This window comes from Pollachius pollachius (genome assembly GCF_949987615.1).
Source record: "Pollachius pollachius genome assembly, contig: scaffold_47, whole genome shotgun sequence".
Lineage (NCBI taxonomy): Eukaryota > Metazoa > Chordata > Actinopteri > Gadiformes > Gadidae > Pollachius > Pollachius pollachius.
In genome coordinates this window covers 64,600-76,955 of record NW_027641604.1, presented here as the reverse complement: position 1 = coordinate 76,955, position 12,356 = coordinate 64,600, and the positions used below count along the sequence as shown (strand labels likewise).

General features: G+C 51.4%; 1 protein-coding gene across 1 annotated transcript; it reads left to right on the top strand.

The window, feature by feature from the left end:
* Nucleotides 1-485: 485 nt before the first annotated feature.
* Nucleotides 486-11,798, top strand: LOC307091554 (TBC1 domain family member 25-like). The gene is made up of 7 exons (XM_079759191.1): nucleotides 486-630; nucleotides 1,363-1,472; nucleotides 1,691-1,845; nucleotides 2,269-2,465; nucleotides 3,186-3,374; nucleotides 4,633-4,908; nucleotides 7,172-11,798. Exons 1-7 carry the CDS (start codon nucleotides 586-588, stop codon nucleotides 8,828-8,830), a joined length of 2,631 nt encoding a protein of 876 aa, XP_079615317.1. The 5' UTR covers nucleotides 486-585; the 3' UTR covers nucleotides 8,831-11,798.
* Nucleotides 11,799-12,356: the final 558 nt, after the last annotated feature.

Below are 12,356 nucleotides of genomic sequence, written 5' to 3'. Positions count from 1 at the left end.
GGATTCTCAATCAATAAAGATATGAAGACTTATGAAATGTCCGCCATTTATATCAGTAGTTACAAATTTTATTTAATTTAGGGCAAAAGTGGGGAACATTTCTATACAAGTGCATATTGGATACTGCTTAATAAATGTAGCTCTTAACATAAGCATCAAACCCTTTCTTTCCACAGCCTCTTCTCACGTCTCCCAATGACGTAATGCTCTTTTACGTCCTCAGCGTGCAGTTGGGAACGCTGCACACGTGATAACAGGAAGTAAAAGTCCCTCCAAATATTGTCCCATCTAAGGAGAATATCATATTGTTATTCACATGTTATTACTCTTTAATCAATTTATTTTGTACTGAAATATTGCTATCCCAGTCACTAAAAGGCGTTTCTGATCGCCACCAGAAGGAGAAACAACCGGAGAGCTTTTAATATGAAATCAACACAACGACCGTAACAGGATGCAGACGAGACCGAGCCTCGTCCTGAAAATATGATCTGCCGCATCCTTTCGTGTTGTTGATCACAATGTCGCCTTAATTACAAAAAACATTCAACACAGCGACTGTATTCAGAAGCGGGGACCCTGACGATGGAGGGCGAGGAAGAACGAGGGGTGGTGCGGGTGAAAGTCAAGGTAAAATCTACAATATTGGGTTGTGTGTCAAGTTGCTGAGGGTAGTTCGACGGTCTGACGTCACCCAATGTTAACGTCGGCCTCTTTCTCGCCAGCTGTTTGGGGGGGGGGGGGGGGTCATATCAATAAACTACTTTGATATAATGTCACTTAACCTTTCACAGCATTCATTCATTCATAAAGGCAGTCCGGTGTCCATCCGCCAAAACGTTTGTTCAGATTCCGATGCTGTTCCAAATTGTACTAATTCGATATTTGCAAGTCTGTGATCAGACCATATTGCCTTTAGATCCCAAACCAATGTGCAATGGAAAATAGCGGCATCGCAATCGCACCGTAGTGATGTCCATGTTGAAAGCTGCTTCACATGCAATCAGATATAGAGTAGAAACGTGATAGTTGCTGCCTCTGGTTGTTGCTCAGCCTTTGTTGTGAGCCTGGTTCGATGCAGCAGCAGTTCATTGGGTTTAAACCTTTCCCTGCCACCTCAATTCTGTGTTTTATTTATAAGTTTGGCCAAGGCGTTTCCTAACTTATTATTTGTTCAGAAGAAAGCCCCAAGTATATGACCAATACCGGTTCGTCAGGTAGCATAAAAACAATATAGATCACCAGGGGACCACAGAAAATATGTCCCTGCGAAATCCGGTTATTGTTGCTATTAGAGTTTATTATTATTATCTTGAAAATCAGTAACGAATGCAAGGTTAAATTGCCACTTGTTTTAATCAGAAATGTGACGGAGGACTTCCGGCGGAGTTTCGCACGTTCGCGGTGGATCCTCAAATTACATCACTGGAAGTGCTCCAGCACATCCTCATCCGAGCGTTCGACCTCAACGGGTGAGGGGTGATGTGCGTGTGTGTGTGTGTGTCTGTCTGTGTGCATTCCTCTGCTGTGTGGGGACTATCTCTTTGTTTGTGGTTAACCAAAGTATTTGGCATTCCCAAATTACCCGAATATCTGGTCACAAATAATAAAGTTGAACATTAAAAACAATCTTCAAGATCGACACTTTTTTCCCTCTTAAGTGTCAACGTGTTGTTGTTTTTTCAAACAGGAAGCAGAATTTTGGGATGAGTTACATATCTCGGGATCGGAGCGGGGCTGAGATGCATCAGTCTCTGCTTTCCGACGCGGATTTAGACGCTGCCTTCGCCAGCGCCGCCAAACCCTTCTTAGAGCTCAAGATCGACATCAAGCCTTCAGAAGACAGTGAGTAGACCCTTCTGGTTACACTGACAGCTACCCTCTCTGACCTGGGTGGACTAACATTTACAAGCATTGTACAATGATGGATAAAGCATCCACAAAGTTCTATCATTTCTATCATCTATCATTTTTATATCATTGCACTGATGCACTTAATTAAATCTTCACATTGAACAATCTGAAACCTACATATTGAATACATTGTTTAGTTTTGTATATTTTTTGCATTTTGTTTTTAAATGCACATTGTACATTTTATTATCTGTCATTCTGAACCAAGTGCTGCTTTGTGAACGATGCATTCTTCTTCTTTACTTTCTCCTTACTATCTTACTGTGGGGTGGTTGATCTTAGTGAAGCTCAGTGAGAAGGGGGCTTCGGTAACGTCTCCCCACCGTTGTGTTGAACCCGACTGTATCACCTCAGGCCCTGTGATGGAGGAGTGGGACATCATCAGCCCTAAAGACGTGATTGGCTCAGAGCAGCTGATGGGGGACAGGGCGCGGTCCCTGGCCGCCACCGCCCTCCCCTTCAGCCAGTCCCTGCTGGCCCAGGTGGTGGACGAGGTCCCGCAGCCCGTTGGACACCTCTTCTACCAGCCCCTGTCGGCCGCGCTGACCCAGGTCACCACTAGTGACTCTCAACGCTTTTACCATCTGCTACGATTGGCCCCTGTGTCGTCGGGTAGCCGTGTTTATCCAGAGTGACTTCCATTGAACTCCCCGCTCCTGGGCTGGTGGGGGTGTAGGGGTCAGGGCCCCTGGCTCTAGGGCGCCTCCTGCAGGCCGTGGGGGCTGGGAGTCCAACACTGTAGCGCTAGACATCAATGCTGTCAACCTGTACTGGCCATCCCATCTGAGACAAGTGTGTGTGTGTCTCAGATGGGCAGGACGCTGTCCCGGGTTGTGTGTCCCTTACGTTGTGCGTTGTGTGTCAGATGGGCAGGACGCTGTCCCGGGTTGTGTGTCCCTTACGTTGTGCGTTGTGTGTCTCAGATGGGCAGGACGCTGTGCCGGGTAGTGTGTCCCTTACGTTGTGCGTTGTGTGTCTCAGAGGGGTAGGACGCTGTCCTGGGTTTTGTGTCCCTTACGTTGCGCGTTGTGTGTCTCAGATGGGCAGGACGCTGTCCCTGGTTGTGTGTCCCTTACGTTGTGCGTTGTGTGTCTCAGATGGGCAGGACGCTGTCCCTGGTTGTGTGTCCCTTACGTTGTGCGTTGTGTGTCTCAGATGGGCAGGACGCTGTCCCTGGTTGTGTGTCCCTTAAGTTGTGCGTTGTGTGTCTCAGATGGGCAGGACGCTGTCCCTGGTTGTGTGTCCCTTAAGTTGTGCGTTGTGTGTCTCAGATGGGCAGGACGCTGTCCCGGGTGCAGCAGGCGCTGAGCTGGTCGTACGGCGAGGAGGTGAAACCCTTCAAGCCGCCGCTGAGCGACGGCGAGTTCCACTGCTACCTCAACGGCCAGGGTCAGCTGACCCGGCCCGAAGACCTGCGGCTCCGCATCTACCACGGCGGCCTGGAGCCGTCGCTACGCAAGGTACGCCGCACCAGCAAGGCACGCCTCAAGGCACGCCTCAAGGTACGCCTCAAGGTACGCCGCAAGGCACGCCTTAAGGCACCAGCAAGGCACGCCTCAAGGCACGCCTCAAGGTACGCCTCAAGGCACGCCTCAAGGCACGCCTCAATGCACGCCAGGAAATAAGGGTTCTATAATTCTATAATAATATAGAATAATTCTTAGATTTTCGCTCACTGGTAACAAGTGGACGGTTCTGTAGGGCGTTAAGGTTGAACTGCCAAGAGCACCAAAGTCTAATTTTCCCATCCAGGTAGAACGATTGTACGGAACATCCCACCGATGTCCTGAGCCAGACCGAACCGTACGGCTGCTGCTCGGTGCGTCTCCGTTATCCCCCCTCTAGAAGTAGAAAGCAGACTCGGCGATGCCTCAGAACTTCTTATTTTTCTGGTTTTATCCGGTCTGATAGAGACGCTCTCCTTGTCCCCTCCTGTACCCCTAACCCCCCCAGGTGGTGTGGAGGTACCTCCTCAACGTGTACCCCTAACCCCCCCAGGTGGTGTGGAGGTACCTCCTCAACGTGTACCCCTAACCCCCCCAGGTGGTCTGGAGGTACCTCCTCAACGTGTACCCCTAACCCCCCCAGGTGGTGTGGAGGTACCTCCTCAACGTGTACCCCTAACCCCCCCAGGTGGTCTGGAGGTACCTCCTCAACGTGTACCCCTAACCCCCCCAGGTGGTCTGGAGGTACCTCCTCAACGTGTACCCCTAACCCCCCCAGGTGGTGTGGAGGTACCTCCTCAACGTGTACCCCTAACCCCCCCAGGTGGTGTGGAGGTACCTCCTCAACGTGTACCCCTAACCCCCCCAGGTGGTGTGGAGGTACCTCCTCAACGTGTACCCCTAACCCCCCCAGGTGGTGTGGAGGTACCTCCTCAACGTGTACCCCTAACCCCCCCAGGTGGTGTGGAGGTACCTCCTCAACGTGTACCCCTAACCCCCCCAGGTGGTCTGGAGGTACCTCCTCAACGTGTACCCCTAACCCCCCCAGGTGGTGTGGAGGTACCTCCTCAACGTGTACCCCTAACCCCCCCAGGTGGTGTGGAGGTACCTCCTCAACGTGTACCCCTAACCCCCCCAGGTGGTCTGGAGGTACCTCCTCAACGTGTACCCCTAACCCCCCCAGGTGGTGTGGAGGTACCTCCTCAACGTGTACCCCTAACCCCCCCAGGTGGTGTGGAGGTACCTCCTCAACGTGTACCCCTAACCCCCCCAGGTGGTGTGGAGGTACCTCCTCAACGTGTACCCCGACGGACTCAGCGGCCAGGAGCGGATGGACTACATGAAGCGTAAGACCCGGGAGTACGACCAGCTGAAGGACCAGTGGAGCGCGCGCCGCCGCTCAGAGGAGCTGGACTTCGTGCGCGGCAGCGTGCTGAAGGACGTGCTGCGCACGGACCGCACCCACCCCTACTACGCCGGCTCGGAGGACAGCCCCCACCTCACCGCGCTCACCGACCTGCTCACCACCTTCGCCATCACACACCCGCAGGTGGGGGTGGGGACGAGGGCCGTGGACAGGAGTGTGATAGTGGTGTGATAGTGGTGTGATAGTGGTGTGATAGTGGTGTGATAGTGGTGTGGTGTGATAGTGGTGTGGTGTGATAGTGGTGTGGTGTGATAGTGGTGTGGTGTGATAGTGGTGTGGTGTGATAGTGGTGTGATAGTGGTGTGGTGTGATAGTGGTGTGGTGTGATAGTGGTGTGGTGTGATAGTGGTGTGGTGTGATAGTGGTGTGATAGTGGTGTGGTGTGATAGTGGTGTGATAGTGGTGTGGTGTGATAGTGGTGTGGTGTGATAGTGGTGTGATAGTGGTGTGATAGTGGTGTGGTGTGATAGTGGTGTGGTGTGATAGTGGTGTGATAGTGGTGTGGTGTGATAGTGGTGTGGTGTGATAGTGGTGTGGTGTGATAGTGGTGTGGTGTGATAGTGGTGTGATAGTGGTGTGATAGTGGTGTGGTGTGATAGTGGTGTGGTGTGATAGTGGTGTGATAGTGGTGTGGTATGATAGTGGTGTGGTGTGATAGTGGTTTGGTGTGGTGTGATATCGGTGTGGTGTGATAGTGGTGTGGTGTGATAGTGGTGTGGTGTGATAGTGGTGTGGTGTGATAGTGGTGTGGTATGATAGTGGTTTGGTGTGATATTGGTGTGGTGTGATAGTGGTGTGGTGTGATAGTGGTGTGGTATGATAGTGGTTTGGTGTGATAGTGGTGTGGTGTGATAGTGGTGTGGTGTGATAGTGGTGTGATAGTGGTGTGGTGTGATAGTGGTGTGGTGTGGTAATGGTGTGGTGTGATAGTGGTGTGGTGTGATAGTGGTGTGATAGTGGTGTGGTGTGATAGTGGTGTGGTGTGATAGTGGTTTGGTGTGATAGTGGTGTGGTGTGATAGTGGTGTGGTGTGATAGTGGTGTGATAGTGGTGTGGTGTGATAGTGGTGTGATAGTGGTGTGGTGTGATAGTGGTGTGGTGTGATAGTGGTGTGGTGTGATAGTGGTGTGGTGTGATAGTGGTGTGGTGTGATAGTGGTGTGATAGTGGTGTGGTGTGGTAGTGGTGTGGTGTGATAGTGGTTTGGTGTGATAGTGGTGTGATAGTGGTGTGGTGTGATAGTGGTGTGATAGTGGTGTGGTGTGGTAGTGGTGTGGTGTGATAGTGGTGTGGTGTGATAGTGGTGTGGTGTGATAGTGGTGTGATAGTGGTGTGATAGTGGTGTGGTGTGATAGTGGTGTGATAGTGGTGTGGTGTGGTAGTGGTGTGGTGTGATAGTGGTGTGGTGTGATAGTGGTGTGGTGTGATAGTGGTGTGGTGTGATAGTGGTGTGATAGTGGTGTGGTATGATAGTGGTGTGGTGTGATAGTGGTGTGGTGTGATAGTGGTGTGGTGTGGTAATGGTGTGGTGTGATAGTGGTGTGGTGTGATAGTGGTGTGATAGTGGTGTGGTGTGATAGTGGTGTGGTGTGATAGTGGTGTGGTGTGATAGTGGTGTGGTATGATAGTAGTGTGGTGTGATAGTGGTTTGGTGTGATAGTGGTGTGGTGTGTGATAGTGTTGTGTACGTGTTTTGGAATGATAGTGGTGTGGTGTGTGATGTGATAATGTTGTGTGTTCGTGTTGCTGTGTCATCGTGTTTTGGTGATGTATGTGTTGTTGGGAATATCACATTTATACGACTGTTCCATGTTTAGTTTTTTTTTGTCACTGTTTATGTAGATATCGAGTGAAAGAGCCTCTTTCATTCCTGCATAACTTCTGTTGAACTCGTCAGACCAATAAAAGCCCTTGGTCCCATCCCGTTGTAACCCTGGTTACCTGGTTCCCCTCTCCTCCTCATCCTGGTCCCATCCCGTTGTAACCCTGGTTACCTGGTTCCCCTCTCCTCCTCATCCTGGTCCCATCCCGTTGTAACCCTGGTTACCTGGTTCCCCTCTCCTCCTCATCCTGGTCCCATCCCGTTGTAACCCTGGTTACCTGGTTCCCCTCTCCTCCTCATCCTGGTCCCATCATGTTGTAACCCTGGTTACCTGGTTCCCCTCTCCTCCTCATCCTGGTCCCATCCTGTTGTAACCCTGGTTACCTGGTTCCCCTCTCCTCCTCATCCTGGTCCCATCATGTTGTAACCCTGGTTACCTGGTTCCCCTCTCCTCATCCTGGTCCCATCCTGTTGTAACCCTGGTTACCTGGTTCCCCTCTCCTCATCCTGGTCCCATCCCGTTGTAACCCTGGTTACCTGGTTCCTCTCTCCTCCTCCGGGTCAGATCTCGTACTGCCAGGGCATGAGCGACATCGCCTCGCCCATCCTGGCCGTCATGGACAACGAGGCGCACGCCTTCATCTGCTTCTGCGGCATCATGAAGCGGCTGGAGGGGAACTTCCGGCCCGACGGCCAGCTCATGTCCGTCAAGTTCCAGCACCTGAAGCTGCTGCTGCAGTACTCGGACCCCGAGTTCTACGCCTACCTGGTGTCGCGCGGCGCCGACGACCTCTTCTTCTGCTACCGCTGGCTGCTGTTGGAGCTGAAGCGGGAGTTCGCCTTCGACGACGCCCTCCGCATGCTGGAGGTCACCTGGAGCTCGCTGCCCCCCGACCCCCCCGAGACTGAGGCAGAGCTGGTCGGCCCGCCGCTGGAGCCGGAGGAGGCGGGCGAGGCGGGCGGCGAGGCGGGCGTGTCTCCCTCCTCCCCCCCCGGCCCCCGCCTCGGGGAGGAGGGAGAGCGGCAGATGACGGGGCAGCGGCGGCGACACATGCTCCGCCCCTCCAGGGAGGAGCCGGAGGGCGGGAGGATGGAGTTTGGGGAAGAGCGACCCGGTGTGTGCGCGGGCGGGGTACAGAACGGGGAGGGGGCGGGGGGAGGCGGGGCTTTGGAGGGGACGCCGCCCGCCCCTCCTCTTGAGAAGCAGCTGAGCTTCGGGGAGTTTAAGTACTACTGCGCTCGCAAACGAGACAGCTTCGACATGGAAGGCACCTCCATGATGGGGGACCGGGCCCTCGACCCCCTGACCTCTGACCCTGCGCCGTGCGCCCCCAGCCGCCAGTCCACCCTGGACAGCGAGGACGACCAGGGGGAGAGGTCTCCGCTCATACAGAGCCTCGACCCCGACGCCAAGACGTCCAACAAGCGGACGGTGTCCTCCCACCGGCCGGCCCCCGGCGGCCCGTCCGGCAGGAAGCCCGGCGGCGGCCCGCCCGCGTCCGGCTCCCCGGACTCCCCCCCGCCCAAGTACACCTGCTCGGCGGCGGCCAACAGCGGAGGCTCCTCGCAGAGAACTCTGGGCTCCCCGTCGGCCGCCGCCGCGCAGGCCTCCATGTCGTCGCCTCAGCCCGGCCGCTCGCTGCTTTCGTCGCCCATCCTGTCCTTCGCCAGGGGCCCCTCATCACCGGGCGGCCGGCCCTTCTCCGATACCCTGCCGTTGGCCGGCAGCCAGTCGCCCCCGTCCTGCAGGGGCCCGGCCCCAAGGCCCTGCTCGCTGCCCCCGCCCCAGGAGTTCGGTAAGGGCAACCCCTTCATGCTGTTCCTGTGCCTTTCCATCCTGCTGGAGCACCGCGACCACATCGTGAAGAACAGCCTGGACTACAACGAGCTGGCCATGCACTTTGACCGCCTGGTCCGGCGCCACCACCTGGGCCGCGTGCTGCAGCGCGCCAAGGCCCTGTTCGCCGACTACCTGCAGAGCGAGGTGTGGGACTCGGAGGAGGGCGACGAGGCCAGCTCGGACTCCCCTGTCACGGCCCACCCCCTCCCCTCCCCCTCCAGGCCCGTCAGCACCCCCCTGGCCTCCCCGTCAGCCTCGTCCCCCAACTCCACCTACAACCTCTCCACCACCATCCCCTCCCCCCCCACGGCCCCCTCCCCCCCCACCTCCCCCCCCACGGCCCCCTCCCCCCCCACGGCCCCCTCCCCCCTGCCCTCGTCCTGATCAGGCGGGGTCGGGAGATTGGCATGGGTCGTGTCCGGGATGGACCGCTTCAGACCCCTCAGACCGCCTCAGACCGCTTCAGACTCCTCAGACCGCCTCAGACCGCTTCAGACCCCTCAGACCGCCTCAGACCACTTCAGACCGTCTCAGACCGCTTCAGACCGCCTCAGACCACTTCAGACCGTCTCAGACCGCTTCAGACCGCCTCAGACCACTTCAGACCGTCTCAGACCGCTTCAGACCGCTTCAGACCGCCTCAGACCGCCTCAGACCGCCTCAGACTGCTTCAGACTGCCTCAGACCGCCTCAGACCGCCTCAGACTGCTTCAGACTGCTTCAGACCGCTTCGGACCACCTCAGACCACTTCAGACCGCTTCAGACCGCCTCAGACCGCTTCAGACTGCTTCAGACCCCTCAGACTGCTTCAGACCGCCTCAGACTGCTTCAGACCGCTTTGGACCTCCTCAGACCGCCTCAGACCGCTTCAGACCGCTTCAGACCCCTCAGACTTCTTTAGACCCCTCAGACTGCTTCAGACCCCTCAGACTGCTTTAGACTGCTTCAGACCGCTTCAGACCGCCTCAGACCGCTTCAGACTGCCTAAGACTGCTCGGACGGATCATCCTCTTTTCTACGGCTGGCCCTACTTCATCGGGCAGTTACTAGTACACTTAGTTCAGTACAGTCACTAGTGCTGATTTTATATGTGTTTAAGACACTACTCATTACATATTAATGTAGTCACGATTAATCCTTAGCATTTAAAAAGTTGCTCATTTTATTCAATTTTTTTTCGCCGGAGGGAACTTACGCGAGCTTTGGTTGCAATGGTGATTTAACAAACGCAAGCAGAAATGCAGAGGTGAACCCTGTGTGTGTGTGTGTGTGTGTGTGTGTGTGTGTGTGTGTGTGTGTGTGTGTGTGTGTGTGTGTGTGTGTGTGTGTGTGTGTGTGTGTGTGTGTGTGTGTGTGTGTATTAAGGGGGTACATGGAGGATGTGTCTGGGAGGACCTGATCAGACTAATTGGCAGATCATTTTTGTGAAGGCCTTTTATTCCGGTCTCTGCTGAGGACCGGCAAAAAGTTATGTCAATTCTGCACTTTCCTCTTTGTTTACAAGTTATGTTTTCCGAAAAGTGTCTTTACCAAATAACTTAAGTGACACGATGGGACATAGGCTAGTAATGTAAGGTACAGGTTAGGTGAAATCCTCACCTTATTCGATCTGCAACGGAACAAAGTGTCGGCCTAATTCATTTCACAGACCTAGTTGTCAGCCTCAGTCATTATTTTTCTCTTCTATTTTCTTAAACTGTGGCCGGTGAGATCAGTTTTAAATCTAACTGTTGATCAATCCGTCTCCACGGCGAGATTTCACAGTACCGAAAGTCACGATTTGGTCAACTGAACAGAGGACCTTTTTATTTTAAAGGGTTTCAGTTATTATTTTATGATGTTATGCCGTTAATTTAACTTGATATGGACATGAGTCACAATGACCGTCATCAGAAAGTGTGGGCTGGGCAGTTTTTTCTTCAGTTTTAACTATTTTTAAATAACTAGATAGATAGATTACGTGGCTTCACCTGATCAATGTGAAGGTGAAGGCTGGGGCGAAATCCTGGAAAAGCCAAGAGTAAGGAGGGCTTTCCTCCTTGCTTTGGTTTTATCTAGTATTTAAACAACACAAACCAAACCATGCCGCCGCACTGGACTCTTCTCGTGTTTATTGCTGTCAACTGTGATCCTTTGTGTTCTGCTGGATTTGTACTGTATATTTAGGCAATTTGAATTGGTCCTCTTATTTTGGGAATGTGCTCGTGATTGAAAATAACGAGATAGCTTTGTGGTCCTGAAGAACGCTGATTGGATGATGGTCTTCTCCAAGAGCTTTAGAACTTCCTTTATCACTCACAGCCAACTGAACAGACGATTTTTGGTGCAAAACGACATTGTCTAGTAGTTTTTGAAGGTCCATTGTGGGGAATGGATTACCTGAGCAAAGAACTAAAACTATAAGATAAATTTGCTGGTTTTGTGTTTCTTCTGTTTCCAGCAGTCTTGGAAAGATCGGTCTAACAATTTGCCTTTCCTAATATTTGCTTTAATTCACCATGTTTACGCTTTATTCCTGGAGACGGAAGAGGGGTTTGTTTGCGTTATCCAAACTCCCTTGGACTTCGTCAATGTCCGCTTCACGCCCGCCGCGCAAGTGCATCATTTCCAACTGTCCTAAACCCTGAGCCTTTTGAGCAGTTTCTTATTCTGTATGTGTGGCCTTATTATTTATTTGTGTTATTTCTGCTGCTACCAAGCGTCTCATCCAGGCCCCTGATGATCAAACAGCCGAGGCAGGCTTCTCTTGGGAAATGAAGAAGTGAAGAGGTTTTTTTTTAAATGCTTTCCAGAATCGTCATGCTGTCGTGTTTGTTTGACCTAAATGCTGAGGAGACAGAATGTGAGCATCCCTCCCCCCCCCCATTTTTATTAATTTTTAATTGGGTAAAATAGCTTTTATTACAGACTCATTTACTATTGGTAACAATTGACTATTCCAATTTGTTTCCTTGTGTTGTTTAGTATAACATTTTGTAATAGGGCCTATTTAAATATTTATAGCCAATTGATGAATCTTGTTGGATTGATATAATGTGTGCATTTCTACAAATTCTGACTTGATTATCTCATTAAATTATAAATGTGCACAAAGGTGAACTTTTTATTCATACATATTATGTACCCATGATTGTATATTGTCCAAAAATAAATACCTATTTAATGCAAACGGCTTGCCAAAGCGAGAGCTGTTGGTTTCTATAAAATGAATAACTGTGCTGACATTTCATCTGAAATCATAGGGAACGGCAAACTGCTGGTTAAATCTTGGGAGTTTGGGTAAATGATGCCTTTAATCCCTGGCATGTATAAATATGGTATTATGATGGCAATAAAGAGTTTTCTTTAAAGACTTAACGTTCTCCTTGAGCAATATAATTTGTGGTTGTGAGGATGTTAATAGTTTAAATAATTGCAAGTTTAAATTTGCTGAGCTTCCTGGGTTGAATGATTTGATTTGCGATAAAAGGCCAAAAGGACTGCCGAAACCCGGGATCGAACCAGGGACATTTAGATCTTCAGTCTAACGCTCTCCCAACTGAGCTATTTCGGCATACATTTATCGTGACTATAGTAGGTAAATAAATGAAATTGAAATGAAACTATTTCGGAGATTCGATACGAAAGTTCTTTATTTAATAAATCCCCGGTATAAAACAATTGTTAAACTACTGCTTTAGGGTGCTATATACTATGGATGCAAACATTATTGTGGTAGAAACCTGTAGTACTCTTTTTTAGCAGCGCATTTATTTGCCTTCTCCTATTTCCAAAATATTTATTTCATTTTTAATTCGATTTTAAGAACAAGGCCAGCACAGTGAATATTTAATGCAAGCTAAGCGGAAATATGAAAGACTCTTCATATTATAGCCAGACTCTAGCGCCCACTAATGGAATTAAGGGGAA